The sequence below is a fragment of the Pinus tabuliformis genome, chromosome 3_2 (genome assembly GCF_031772625.1).
Source record: "Pinus tabuliformis cultivar Carrire ecotype Pingquan chromosome 3_2, CPIR1, whole genome shotgun sequence".
In the NCBI taxonomy this organism is placed as follows: domain Eukaryota; kingdom Viridiplantae; phylum Streptophyta; class Pinopsida; order Pinales; family Pinaceae; genus Pinus; species Pinus tabuliformis.
Genome location: NC_142302.1, coordinates 1,061,780,929 through 1,061,796,293, shown reverse-complemented (window position 1 = coordinate 1,061,796,293; position 15,365 = coordinate 1,061,780,929). Strand labels below are relative to the sequence as shown.

The 15,365-nt window shown below is 38.2% G+C and overlaps 1 protein-coding gene across 1 annotated transcript; it reads right to left on the bottom strand.

Annotated features, from left to right (window-relative positions):
* Nucleotides 1-7,727: 7,727 nt before the first annotated feature.
* On the bottom strand, nucleotides 7,728-13,301 carry LOC149184272 (uncharacterized). Its single transcript, XM_089415293.1, has 6 exons — nucleotides 12,974-13,301; nucleotides 12,672-12,860; nucleotides 10,586-12,429; nucleotides 9,790-10,475; nucleotides 8,730-9,266; nucleotides 7,728-8,082 (listed from the first exon to the last, which is right to left on the bottom strand). Exons 1-6 carry the CDS (start codon nucleotides 13,299-13,301, stop codon nucleotides 7,728-7,730), a joined length of 3,939 nt encoding a protein of 1,312 aa, XP_089271419.1.
* Nucleotides 13,302-15,365: the final 2,064 nt, after the last annotated feature.

Sequence of the window (15,365 nt, the reverse complement as noted above, 5' to 3'; positions counted from 1 at the left end):
TCTTCTTTCATTACTGTTTTGAAATTTTCAATGAGATAATCATCATTACCTGTGAAAATAACATCATCAACATATAATACAACAATTAAAATTTTACCATTCTTTTCTTTGATGTAGACGGTGGGTTCTCCCTCACACTTCTCAAATCAATTTTCCAGTAGACAGGAATCAATCCTACTGTACCATGCTCTTGGCGCTTGCTTCAGCCCATAAAGAGCTTTTTTCAATCTGCACACTTTGTGCTCTTGGCCTTTCTTCTCATAGCCTAGAGGTTGCTCAATGTAAACCTCTTCCATTAACATTCCATTTAGGAATGCTAACTTCACGTCCATTTGGTAAACTTTCCACTTGTTTTCTGCTGCTATGGACAGCACTGCTCTCACAGTTTTCATTCTTGCAACCGGTGCGTAAGTTTCATCATAGTCTCTCCCATACTACTGCTTATATCCTTTGACAACCAGCCTTGCCTTGTGTCTTTCTATTTTGCCTTCAACATTACTCTTGGTCTTGTAAACCCATTTAACTCCAATGAATTCTTTACCTTTTGGTAGCTCAACCAAATCCCATGTCTTGTTTCTTTCTATGGCATTAATTTCGTCATCCATAGCTTCTATCCATTTCTTATCCTTAATTGCCTCTTCGAAATGAATAGGGTCATCAACATGACAATATAAAGCAAACAGGGAATTCATACCTTCATCATAAATTTCACTTAAGTTTATGAATTTCTTACCTCTTTCATTTGGTGTGCAAGTGCTTGAAGAAGCACTTGAATTTCCTCCTTGTGGTGTGCTTGGAGAAGCACCTTCATTTCTCCTCAAGGGTGTTTCTTGCTGTCCTTGTGTTGGCGCTGCTGTTTGGGGATATATTTCAGCCATCTCCTCATCATCTTCATCATGAGACAAACAATTTTTAACATTCACTATTTTCTCTATGCTTCCATCCCAAGCTTCCTCTTTAATGAATTGAACATCTCTAATCACAGAAAACTTCTTGGTAAATGGGATATACAACCTATAAGCTTTGGATTCCTCACTGTATCCAATGAAAATACATTTCTCCCTTTTGCTGTCCAACTTCCTCCTTAGCTGATCTAGAATGTGTGCATAAGCCACATATCCAAAAAATTTCATGTGGGTGACTCCTTGCTTTCTCCCACTCCATGCTTCTTCCGACACTTTATTCATCACTGCTTTTGTAGGGCACCTATTCAAAATATATATAGCATAGTGTATAGCTTCAGCCCAATAATCATTTGGCAAATGCTTTGCCTTCAACATACTCCTCGTCATATCCATGATTGTCCTATTCTTTCTTTCAGCTACTCTATTTTGCTGCGGAGTGTACCTTGTGGTAAATTGTTTGTGTATTCCATTTTCTCTACAAAACCGTAGGAATTCCTTGGAGATATACTCACCTCCTCTGTCAGTTCTTAAAATTTTGATATGCATCCCACTTTAATTTTCTACAAGTGCTTTGAAATTTCGAAAATTTTCAAACACTTCACTTTTGTTCTTTAGGAAATAAACCCAAGTTTTTCTGGTAAAATCATCAATGAATATTAGAAAATATTGGCTGCCTGCTAATGATGGATTTTGCATTGGTCCACATAAGTCTGAGTGGACAATTTCTAAGGGTGCTTTTGACCTTATGCTTTTCCCTGATGGAAAACTTTCTTTGTGTTGTTTCCCCAAGATACAACCTTCACAAAGGCTGTCCGGTTTCTCTATCAATGGAAATCCTCTTACCATTCCTTTTCTACTCAACAATTTAAGACCTCCAAAGTTGAGATGTCCAAATCTCAAGTGCCACAACCAATTTTCATCCTTTGGTAGGCTTTGGAAAGCCTCTTGTGTAACTACTGCAATTACTTATTTGTTTTCAAATCTGCCCTTATTCTGAGAGGGAACATCCTGTTCCTCGTCATCTTCACTTCAGCAATACATCGTTTGATGGGTTCTCTATCCATGATGGTGCATACATCATTCACAAAGAAAACATTGTAACCCTTTTGAACAAGATGTCCAATACTCAAGAAGTTACATTTCACTCCAGGAACATAATAGACATCTGCTATAGTTTTCTTTTCACCTTTCTTTGTAAATATTTTTACTTGTCCTTTTCCCATAACATAAATTTTACTATCAGTCCAAAGTGTGACTTGTGATTTCACATTTTGATCTAAAGTAGAAAACATGGCTATGTTTCCTGTCATATGGTTGCTGCAACCGGAGTCTAGAAACCATATATCTTCACTGTTTGTTTCAGCCATATTACAAACTGACAGTACATTATCTTGGTTGATATTTTCTCTAGTGATATTTGCACTAGATCTATTACTCATATCATGTTGTTTATTCCTACATTAATTTTCATAATGCCCATATTTTTTACAATAATAACATTGGACATTGGATTTTTCATACCTTTGTCCTTGAGCATGATGTTGTCCACTTTGTTTGTTGTTGCTTTGGCCTTGGTTCTGATTTGGATTGCTGCCTCTTCCTTGAGCATTTGCTGGACTGTTCCTTCCACCTCTGTTTTGGCTTCTGCCTCTTCCTCTCTTGTTTTCTCTGCCTTGACCTCTCTTCCAAAGGACATCTGGGTCTTGAAGGCTTGCTCTAGAGATGAGTTTTCATTTCTACTCAACCTCTGCTCATGTGTTATCAGTGATGCATGAAGTTCATCAACTGAAAAGTTTGAGAGATCCTTTGTCTCTTCTATGGTGGTGACAATCACTTCAAACTTTGAAGGTAGGACCCTCAATAGTTTCTCCACAATCCTCCTTTCTTCAAGAACCTCTCCATGAGACCTCATCTTTGTGACCAGACCAAGCACATGTGTGAAGAATGAGTCAATATTGTCTGACTCCTTCATACACAGATTCTCAAAATCTCTCCTCAGCAACTGTAGTTTTGCTGTCTTCACTTTCTCCATGCCTTGATAGGCTGTCTTAAGAGTTTGCCATGCTTCTTTGGATGTCTTGGCTACTACTATCCTTAGAAACACACTCTCATGCACTGCTTGATACAAAAATACAAGGGCTTTTGAATCCTTCTTCCTATTGCTCTTCAACAGATCTTTCTCTGCCTGTGTCAAACTGTTAAACTCATCTTCATCTCCTAGTTCTTCAAACCCATATTCAACAAGTTCTCATAAATCTTGTGAGGCAAACAGGGCTCTCATGGTTATTGCCCAATAGTGATAGCTTTTCCCATTAAACTGTGGGAGCTGAGTATTAAAAATACCCATGCTAGTGCTGGTGTTGGAGCCAGCCATTCCTTGCAATACTTGACTGTGTATTTAAAAAACACTGACTGTGTTCAACAACTACACAAAAAAAACTGTGAGAAATACCTGAATCCTTTCTTGACTGTGTCTTCACTCTGCTGGAGAAGTTGCTGCAGAAAAAGAACCTTCCTTCAGCGTCTTTGACACCTTCAAAGAGCCTGGACAAGCTCTGATACCATGATGTAAATTTCTGGTAATTACAAACAATTACTGAACAGAGAAAATGCTTTGTTTTTGCCACATGATCTTTTACACAGGGAAGCTAAATTGTTTTCTGAGAACAGAGATTTTTAACACCCATAAAAACTTTATATTCATTAATAAATACTGCCTGTTACATATTTCTTCCTCTCTCTCTCAGGGATTCACCAAGAACTTCCACAAAACAAAGAACTTTGTTTCAGCTCCAAAAATTTATTTTTACACTACTGTGTGTAAAAACAGAATTTACATTTACTGCTGTAAAAATATTTTTCTACTCATTTCATTCACGGCCAATTTTTTTATTTCAATCTCCAAAAAAAAACTTCTTCTTGCGGTGTTGCGCATATTAAATTTCATACATTGAAATTACAAAAAAAAACATTACATTTACTGCAGCATTTCTGCACCTCACATTAGCACTGTTTTGCATTTCACTTTGCATTACCTATGCAATGAACAACGCTCACCCTTTTCACTGCTATGTGAATTCCCTGTATCTCCTTAAACAATAACTACAAAAAAAATAACACTAGAGCTTCTCTATATTTTTACATATTACATTGCGTATATTTTTTAACAAAAATGACCATACCTTTCTTTTAATTTGCCATACTTCCGTGCATATAAAAAAAATAATAAAATTAAACTATTGTTGAATTGAGGCTTCTGTGATCCATATTATTTCTAAGTAGAACTTCGGCATAAATCACATAAAGAGAGACATTTGTCGACGCGTTTCGAACCAACCAGTGTGGCTCATCGTCAGGACAAGTTGAAGAAACAGATCTAGCTATGCATGCTAAATAGTCTGAGCAGAGCCTCCAACGACTATCTTAACCAACGACTAATTTTGACATAGGGACAACAGTCAAAAAGTCAAAATGATAACTAAGGGGAGTTATTTAGATTAAATAAAAGAAATAATTATATATATTGATTCTGTTATTAGTTTAATAAGAATAGTGACTTATATGGGAATTAGTTAGAATTAAGGACCTGACTTTGATATATATATATATATATATATATATATATATATATGTGGTAGTTAGTTATAATAACTATATATAAATATATATATAAATAAAAATACTAAAAGTTAGTTGAAAAGTAAAATTAAGGGGGAAAGGTCAAAATTAAACTATTATCTATGTTCTACCAACCATCGTAAATTTCATTAATTACATTACTGTCGGTCAAAAATGAAACTTTTACATCAAGTCATGTATTAAATTGCTCCTGGTGTAGGCGTGTACGCGGCCATCGATTTAATCGAACGACTGTCATCAATTCCCCGGAGGCCCATTTGCACGAGCTTTACATTCCGGGAGATGGGTGGTTTTGGAGTCGTACACTGCACGCGTGGTAGCAAGTTGGGGTGATCGAAGCCCTCCTGACAGATACCACTCAGCTTGAAAGGTGGTGCAGGGAAATCCATCGTGGTTTTCGGAATTAAATGTCGCGGGACTATTCAGCTTTTACGGCAGTTGAAATTACGATTCCAACACAACCCTAATACTAAACGGCCTGTATACTCTGTCAACTTCTCACCATGAGTTGTGTTGGAATCCACATCACATGTGACCCGAGTCGATGCAGACAAGCCCTTATCTTCATGCAGTGCTATATGTAATCTGCAGGTGTATGGTTATTTCTAAAATAATTTGTGAACAATAAAATGGCAAAGAAGTTGAGCTTAATACCGTTTTGGAAACTAAAAGTCTTTACATTTGTTTTCAAAAGTGACGTTGAGCGTTGAGAAACAACCCTTGTAGTTCACCAATTATTGTTGCGCTCTCTGTTAATGGCAGTGTTGATCCAACGCTCCCATGTGTTTCGTGGCATGTGGTTAATGGTAGTGTTGATCCAATGCTCCCATGTGTTTCATGGCATGTGCTTAACACTATCGATGTGTCTGTACACATGCGGGTTTTGGTGTAAGGGCAATCGTGACTCCAACAAGTGGTATGAGAGCCAAAGCACACACTTGGCTCCCGTTGAAGGGGAGATTGTTGTGCTCCTCATTAATGGCGATGTTGATCCAATGCTCCCATGTGTTTCGTGGCATGTGCTTAACACTAACGATGTATCTGTTTACTAACACCTGAGGGTTTTGGTGTAATGGAAATCGTGACTCCAACATTTATAACCATGCAAGCAAACTTCCCTGAGTTTCAACCAAAACAAACAGCTATATAGAATTTTCTTTGAAGCTACCCTAGCAACCTAAAAATCACAAAATCATTTAAAAAAAGAGTTCATGAAAAATTTTGCAGTAAGGGAAAATAATTTGTAGTAAAATAAAATTGTGATAAAATTTTGATTTGTATGGTTTAAATTTGTTTTTTTAATGTTTAAATTTAACATTCTAAAAAGTTTTAAACATTTTGATTATCAAAAATTTACTCATCAAACTTATGATTTCCATTAATGCAAAAAAAAAAAAAAAACATGGTTTTGAAATTTAGACTAACTGCGTTTATTAGTATCCATTCTACGCCTATGTAGGTGTCCAAACCATATGCCTCTACAAGTTCTTTGAATTTACAGAGTTCTATATTTAAAATGAATGGACGACGCATGCGCTTGTCTATACAGTTGGATAGTTTTTTCGCATTCAAAGCATTATTGATGACTAAAAAATTGTGCGACTTCAGGTTTCTAGGTCTACTGTAGACATGTGCATTTATTAGTGTAGAAATTGGTGTTCAATAGAGACCCGCTAATGTTGTTGTTTTCATGAATAAAATATAATATTTTTGAGTAATTTATTTTGATAATATTTGATAAATATTTTTTTGGAATTTAGTAAAAGAAAATTATAACTAAATTTTGATTTGTTTTATTTAAATTAGTTTTTTAATTATATATATAATTTAATACACTCAAAAATTTAAAATATTTTGATATAAAAAAAATTTAAAATTTTTTGATATAAAAAAATCATGATTTCAATGAATTTTCTTAAACATGTGCATTTATTCGCGCGATCGCATTTCACTAATCCTTCAAGTTAGATCCTTTCACTTTAAAGTGTCGTTATTTTCAAAAGGCTTATGCCGCTGCGACTTGATCTTGGCCATTGATCTAAATGATCCAACGGCTGCTGAGTGTCACCACTTCACTTTTCGTTCTTTCTGTTACTTGGGTTCTATGTTGTTTTCAGCGTTGTTTCTATGGGTTTCGCTTGGTCGCTTGGGTTTTTTTTTAATTGCGCACTATCCCTCCTGAGCTTTGGGTTGATCATTCTAATGGATTTAACAATTCATTAGGATCCTCCTTGTCATGTTCTTCTCTGTGTATTTGTCGAATTCCGCTCCTCTGCGTTCACGCACTCCGCCTATATATATATATATATAATCCTATAATACATTCAAGAATCGTTTGACACTCAATCACACATTATATAGTCCTACTCAATTACTGTATATATAAATACAAATGAATAATTACAGAATGGAATCCCTATTCCTCAGGCCCGATCTTCAATATCTGTGGCCTCAATTCATTATCTGCCCATAGGCTAAAGACACTCCAACCTACTATCTACTTTTCTCTTAACCTCTCCAACCTCTGTTCATGCCTTTTAGGCTTACATTTATACAATGGGGTTCTAAAACCACTTTTTAGTTTAGATCTTTGAATCCCTCAACAAAATCCTAAAATCTCCTTCTTGTTCCTAAAACTCCTCTCTAATCCCTAGATTCATGAACTGACTCCTAAACTAAGATTTACAATCAATTCTCAATCCCTCAATCTCTCAACTATCCTAAATCTCTCATGTTCTCCTACATTCGAGAACATTTACAATAAAGCCTCACAATATTCAATTAATTCCTACTCTCATTAAAATCACTCAAAACATTAAATAATTACATAAATGCAATACTTAGGAAACCAACATCCTTAAAATACAAGACCCCCTATTTCTACTAAAATACAATGATAATATTGAGCTGAATGCTCCTGCATTAAATATATAAGAATATAGTTGCTATTACTTGTATAGTTATTAACTATTATAAATAAATGATCTTTCTTGTTATTATTATAATAATATTGATTATACTATTATTATAATAATAATTATATTTGTATATTATTATAATAATATAATATTATTATATTATTATTATTATTATTATACAATATAATTGTTATTATTATTATTTTTATAATTTTATACTATTATATTATTTCTTTTTTTTTTTAACAGTAACGGATATCTTTTATTAGAAAAATCTGGTTTGACCAAGGTCTAAACGCCCCAGTTTTACATAGCATTCCTTTCTGTTTTCCCGCCTTAGGGGGTTCTGCAAGCTTGTAGACTGACACCTCTCCTCTGCGCATTTTCCGGCTTGGGGACAAGGATTTTCGTGGCTTTGTCTGGAACCGCAAGCCTGAGAAACGACACCTCTCAGGACTCTGCACATTTCCGTCATAGGAACAAGGATTGCCGAGGATTTATTCTTGGCACGTATTGGTTTGCTGTCCACTGTAGGCTGGAACCCTCCAAACGAGCCCAATGGCGTCGGCAGAGCCCTGTCCAGCAATATTCGTTTGTATAGTCCTCCAACCGTTCCTTTTCTGAGTGCAGTAACATGACAAAGACCAACTGATTATTTAGGTGAGATGCATATGCCTTGGAATTTTCTACGACCGGTAACTGCAATTTGACAAAGACTTCACATCTTTGTGCAGCCTGCAGATATTTATCTCATTGATGAACCAATTGCGTACTTAGATTCTGTACAACGTATTGTGGCAGCGAAGGTCATACAGCAATTTATTCTTCATGCCGAGAAGACAGCTTTTGTTGTTGAGCATGATTATATAATGGCAACATACTTGGCAGACAGGGTTATAGTATATGATGGGAAACCCTCTCGGGGGTGTACTGCCCATGCTCCGCAGAGTCTACAAACAGGAATGAACCTCTTTCTATCAGTAAAGTTCTATCATTTGCATTAACCATGATCCGGCTATTGATAGATCTGATTTTATGTAGAAAATTCCAAGCCTCCATCTTTTTCCAGCTGCTACTTCCCTGTGAGAATATATTTGCTAAGGAGTAAGTTCCCCAAATTTTACCTGTACACCTCTTGCTAAGCCCTGTATCAGATGATGTGCCGAAGATATCAGTCTTGTTCCTCTCATGCTTGTTCAGTGTGGTATGATCCTTGCTTTCTGCTTCTTATTCTGAACTGCCCTTTAGCTAAGTTATGCTATGTGACTTAGCGTTGTTACCATTGTAGTTTAGAGTTCCCGGTTCTAATAGGCAACCTTTGTTTGCCATTTCATCTGCCTCCTTATTCAGACTTCTGAGGATGTGATAAATTTTGTAGGAGGTGAAGTCTTGCAGGATTAGCTTCAGCCTATTCAGAGACTTATTGAGGATTGCATTGCTGAACTGGTCATCTGAATTGATCTTCCTAATGAGGATTTCAGAGTCTCCGAATGCTTGCCAGTCTTTGATGCCTTTATCCCGCACTATTTGGCAGGCTTTTGTGAGGGCGAGAAGCTTTGCCTGATTGTTTGTGGAAATGCCAAGCCCCCAGCAGAAATGGACCTTACTGAGATTGTCTGCAAAGTATATGACTCCACCAGCTCCCGCAGCCCCCGGATTTCCTTTGGAGGCTCCGTCAAAGAATATTGAAGTTGTGTTTTGCTTCTTCCACCAGTTCTGGAAAGCTGCTTCAGATTCTCTGATTTTCCATGAAGGAGAGGGGAGGGGAGGGGGAAGGGAGAGGGCTTTGCAAGAGGGGTGAGGGCTGTGGAGGTTCAGCCAAAGCCTTTTCAGAGGGGAGAAGGGAGGAGTCAGAGAAATGGGAGTGCTGGAGGACTGATTCTATGAGGAGGGCTTTAGCAATTGAGGCGGATTTAGCAGGAGAGCGAGGGGAATTATTGAAAATTAAATCATTCCGGGCCAGCCAAATTTCCCAGCTTACAAATTTAGGAATGGAAAGCCATATGTGAATCCACAAGGATTTATTTGGAATGGGATGAGGATAGTGATGAATCCATTCAGAAAAGAGAACAGCAATGGAGCTGTGATGGGGCGGGGGGACGGGCAGACCAAGAAGGGTTAATGTCCATACTTCTTTGGCAAAAACACAGTCAATGAACAGGTGGGAGGTTGTTTCTCCTGAGTTCCTGCACAATGCACATCTATGTGGCCCAACAAAGTTTCGTTTTGCCAAGTTGTCCCCAGTGAGCTGTTTATTCTGAATGAGGGTCCAAAAGAAGAAATTGACTTTGGGAAGTCCCTTGGCACTCCATACCTGTTTCTAGAACGATGGCGTTCTCAGCCTGTCTTTTTTGATCTGCAGGGCAGAGTAACCCAAGGATGGCGTATAAAACCCAGTTTCACCCCACCCCCATCTGTCAGCGATATTGCGGTGTATCGGCGCTGCATTTAAGAGCAGTGATTTGAGAATTTCAGTTTGGTGTTGAAACTGCGCTGGCACTGGAGGGATCGCCCATTCGATCCAATTTCCTTTGCTGTCCCACTCAGAGATATCATTCAACTTTCTTATTCCTGCATCGTGAAGCCAGTTTCTGATGTCCCGGATTTCTGCATGGGAGTTGAGAGGAGGGCTGTTCATGATGCGGTCTTTCCAGAGAAGGGTCTTCTCCCCATTGCCCGGGATGCGGTATAGATGTTTACTGAAACTGCTTATGCTTTTCCTGCAGAGATTCCAGGTGAGAGTGCCTGCTGAAGTATTATTTGCTGACAGATGCCTGAGGGAGATCCCCTGCGCATATTTTGAGATGAACATTTCACTGACCTGATGTGAAGGATCTGAGTATATTTTCCACAGAAGCTTGCATCCAAGTAGCAGATTAGAGAGAGCAGGATCTCTGATCTGGAGCCCACCATCGAGAGTTGGCCGCTTGACTAGTTCCCAGTTTGCCAGATGAATTTTATTGTGATTGCCTCTGCCTCCTTTCCAGAGAAAGTCTCGTAGAAGACAGGAGATCTGATCCGTAATGTGTTTCGGGGCCAGAAGAAAGGAGGCTTGATAAATGGGAAGAGCAGATAAGACGGATTTAAGAAGGATAATTTTTCCTCCCTTGGTTAGCCAATAACCTCCCAGGACGTGATCTTGTCTTTAATTTTGCTTATGATGCCATGCCACAAAGATCTGTTATTGACTCCGGTTGTAAGGGGTAAGCCGAGATATTTGATGCTGTCCCATTGTGCGAAGCACTCAAATCCAAGGATCTGGGCTATATTATTGAGATTATGTTGGCTCACATTCCATTCGAAGATCGAGCTCTTTCTGTTATTTATAACGGCTCCTGAAGCTCTACAGTAACATTTTAAAACAGCATTAAAATTGGCTGCGATTCTAGTGGAGGCTCCTCCTAGAAGAATGGAGTCATCTGCAAATAAGGCATGATTTATTGGGTTTAGATCATTTGCGATTCGGATTCCTGGGAGTTCTCCTGTGTTCATTTCCGCAGCCAGCTTCCTGCTAAGAGTATCTGCCATGAGAATGTACAAGAAAGGTGAGAGTGGACAGCCTTGCCTTAATCCGCGCTGAGCTTGAAAGAAGGATGTTGGGCGTCCATTAACCATGGGGGCGATCCAGGGGCATGAGATGCAAGCTTTGATAAGATTGATGAACTGAGGAGGAAAGCCAAAGGATTGTAGGACTTTGAGAAGAAAGGAATGGTTGACTCTATCGAATGCGTTAGCCATATCAAGCTTGATCAACATCCCCTTCTCTTTCCTCTGTTTGCTGGAATGGATGGCTTCCTGCACTTGGATGATATTGTCCAAGATATGTCTGCCTTTGACAAACCCCCCTTGGGCATTGGATATCAGCTTGTCCAGAAGGGGTTTAATTCTGTTTGCCAGAATCTTGGACAGTATTTTATAGGAGGCATTGCATAGGGAGATGGGCCTAAACCTACTGAATGTTTCCGGGTTGGCCTCTTTTGGAATCAGAGCGAGAAAGGTGGAGTTGGTGCCTCCCCCAATCTTGGCTTTCCCAAAGAAACCTTGTATCATTTTCAGCAAGTCTATTTTGATGATGTCCCAGCAGACTTTGAAGAAATGTATTGTGAAACCATCTGGCCCAGGGGCCTTATCTGGTTCCATTGCCCAAATAACCTTGATGATTTCTTCTTCAGAAACTGGTTTCAGTAAAGCCTGATTGTCTTCATGGGTGATGAGGTGGGGAATATGAGAGAGAAGATCCTCAATGTCTTCTTTGCTTCCTTCATGCCTTGTGCCATATAGATTTTTGAAATGGTTTTCAGCTGCAATTTTTATTTGGTCGAATTTATTATAGATCTGCCCTTCGTCATTTTTAATCTCAGTGATATGATTCCGAGATAGGCGGGCTTTGTATTGTCGGTGGAAAAAGGCAGTATTTCGGTCTCCTTCCTTTAGCCAGAGGCTGCGAGATTTAAGTCTCCAGTGCTCTTCTTCCCTTCTGCAGGATTGGTGGATGTTTCTTTGGAAGGCCGCTTCTTTATTTAAAATTTCCGGGGTAATGTTGAGCCCTTCCATATCAATTTGCAAGGTTTCTAGCTGCTGAACATCGAGTTTTCTCTGCTGGCTGGTGGGGTTATGGATTTTCCTTAGCCACTCTTTTAGAGCTTTTTTGGTGGCTTTTAATTTTTGCTCCCAAACAAAACTTGGGGATCCGTTGATGGGGATATCCCAAGTTGATTGGATCGTGTCCTTGAACCCTGCTTTTTCAATCCAAAGAGGACTGAATTTGAAGGGAATGGGGCCAAGATCTTCTTCAGGAGCCAAAAGGAGTTGGATTGGCTTGTGGTCCGAGGAGAGCTTGGGGAGAATTTTTGTTGATATGAGAATCTTTTCCATCAGCAGGGAACTTTGAATTAGAAATCTGTCCAGCCGGGCAGCGATGTGGTCAGACCCAGATCTGTTGTTGGTCCAAGTATATTTGCCTCTCACTGGGGCAAAATCAAGTAGATCCCTCTACTGGATTATTTCCTCTACCAATGGGAGCAACTGATCTCTGCTGCTGTTTCCCCCCTTTTTTCTTTTGGCTTCATGACTAAGTTGAGATCTCCTCCCAGGACAATGTTGTTTAGGGAGTGTTGGTCTAAGAAGGCCGAAAGAGTATTCCAACAGTCTCTTTTTTCTACATAATTTACTGGAACATATAAATTGAATAAAGCTATAGTTAACTTACTTTCTAAATGCTTGAGCTCCGTGAAGATCCAGTGCTGGGTCTCATGGGAGTTTGACAGGTGAAACTGATCTTCCGACCAGAGAGTTGCAATGCCCCCCGAGGTTCCCCTTGAGCTGACTGCTATGCCGTCGTTCTTCTTCCATTTAGATTTGCCGATATCCTTGAGAGCTTGCCCATCGATTTTGGTCTCTTGGAGCAAGAGGATGTCTAAGGGTTCTATTTTCATCAGATCTTTGACGACTTCAATTTTTGGTTGGGTCCCCAGGCCTCTACAGTTCCAAGAGACTATACGCATTATTTACCTGGCGAGGGATTTGGGATTCCTCCCTTGGTGGATCTTCCTCTAGTATTTCGTCCTATAGTCATCTCTATTGTGGACTGGCTTCCTTGCATTTTGAGTCGCTCTGCCTCCTCCTCCCTGGCTGCTTTGTGGGTCTTCCTGCCTGCTTTCTTTGAGGGTCTCTCATAGGTCTCTTCATCTGAGGAGTCTGGAGGATCTGGCAATTTTTTCTTCTTTATTATATCTGCATACGAAAGCCTGGAGGGGTTGTCCTGAGGAGAGTCGGGCGATGCATCTCCGCCTCGCTCTTTATTTGTCTGTGGATCTTCGACTTGTGCTGGATTGTTCATATCCGTTTCTGGGGGTTCTGATGGAGAGGCTTCTTCAGTGCTTGGGATCTCATTCGGTTGCTGTTGTGTTTCAATTTCTTTGCTGGCTTTTCCTTGATCATTCCCTTTTGTGGCTACTTTCCCTGTTGCTTTTGCATGACCCGTTTTCTGAATTGTAGTCCATTGATCTCCTTTGTGGGGGTGGCTCTGATCTTCCGTTTTTTTCTTGCAATTTTTTGCAAAGTGGCCATAGTCGTGGCAGTGTCTGCATTTGAAGGGGATCTACTCGTAATCCAACTCTTGGATATGTGACCATCCTGCCACAGTAAGTTTTATTGCTTCGGGTAGGCCTTCTTCCAGATCTACTTCCACACATATTCGAGCACAGGAATATTGATCTTTCCTTGCGGCCTGATCAATGTATTTGCCAAGGGAGTTGCCGATGATTTGGAGAGATTTCTGACTCCAGCAGTGCAGGGGAAGATGGGGAAGCCGCACCCAAACTGGAACCGCAGAAGGAACATCTTGGGTCGGGTCGAAATCTGGAGACCATTTGTTTAAATATAGTCCCTGTGGCCCCATGAAGTATGGCCCGTTCCTGAAAATGAGACTTCGATCTTCTGCTGATTCAAAGACAAATACAAAGAAACCTTTGCCTACAAAATAAGATTTAATTCCCTCCTTGATCAGAGGGGTCCAGTTTCTCTTGATCCAGTTTTCTACAGATTTGAGCGAAGGCCAGAGATCGGTAAACTGCCCTATGAGCCCTCTATCAACTAGCTTCAGAGCTGAGCGGCAGGTTTCTTCCTCAGGGAGGGCCACCGAGGGAATGCATTCTTTTCTCTTAACGAATTTCTGTTGTTGAGCAGATGGTGGGCATTTGTTGCATGCATCAATAATTTTTTGAAATTCTATAACTTCTGGAGGGAGGGGGGGAGGATCCGCCTCCCCTTCACTGGGCATGGCTGCCAAGAGCCGCAGCTGCCGATCGCAGTGCCAGCACGGGGCGGCGCAGGGGCTAGGTCAATCGCAGTCACGGGAGGTCTTCCCTGAAAGGGAAAAAAGTGGTGTGAGTGAGGTTAAACTAAAGGTGTCCGCGGAGTTCTGATGGGATGTGGTGTATTAACGCTCGTATGATCGCACCCACCTACTATTATATTATTTCAATAATATAATGATAATCTAATATTATTATGAGCTATTCTTATTATTAATTAATATATATTAGGAGTTTATATAATTATTATAATATTTATACAGTAATATGTATAAATAATCTAATTCTTATTTATATAGTTATTAATAATCCTATATAGTTATTTATATGGTTATTAATAATCCTAAATACTGATAATAATTAACCTTATTTATACTAACCCTAAAATAAATATTAAAAATAGTAAAGCCTAAGAATAATAATAATATAAACTCCTAATAATATTATAATAATATTGATTATATTATTATTATTATTATGATAATAATTATATTTTATATAATAATAATAATAATATGAGTTTATATTATTAAAATAATAATAATATAATAATCATAAATATATAATTATATAAGAATATAGTTGCTATTATTTGCAAAATTATTAATTATAATAAAAAATAAATAATTGATTTTTATTGTTCTTATTATAATATTATAATCAAATATTATTAATAACTATACAAATATTAACAACCAAATTATTTCTATATATTATTATATAAATATTATAATAATAATATAAACTCCTAATAATATTATAATAATATTGATTATATTATTAATATATAATAATATAATATTATTATGAGCTATTTTTATTATTAATTAATATAGAATATAAGTCTATATAATTATTATAATATTTTTACGAGAGATTTTCTTTCATGTGATTTTCGCCGAAAAATCTCTCGTAAATTTGTTATGGATCACAGAAGCCTCAACTCTACTATTATAATATTTATACAGTGATATATAAATAATGTGGTTGTTAATATTTATATAATTATTAATAATTCTATATAGTTATTTATATAATTATTAATAATTTTAAATAATTATTAATATGGTTGATATATGTCTTATTCA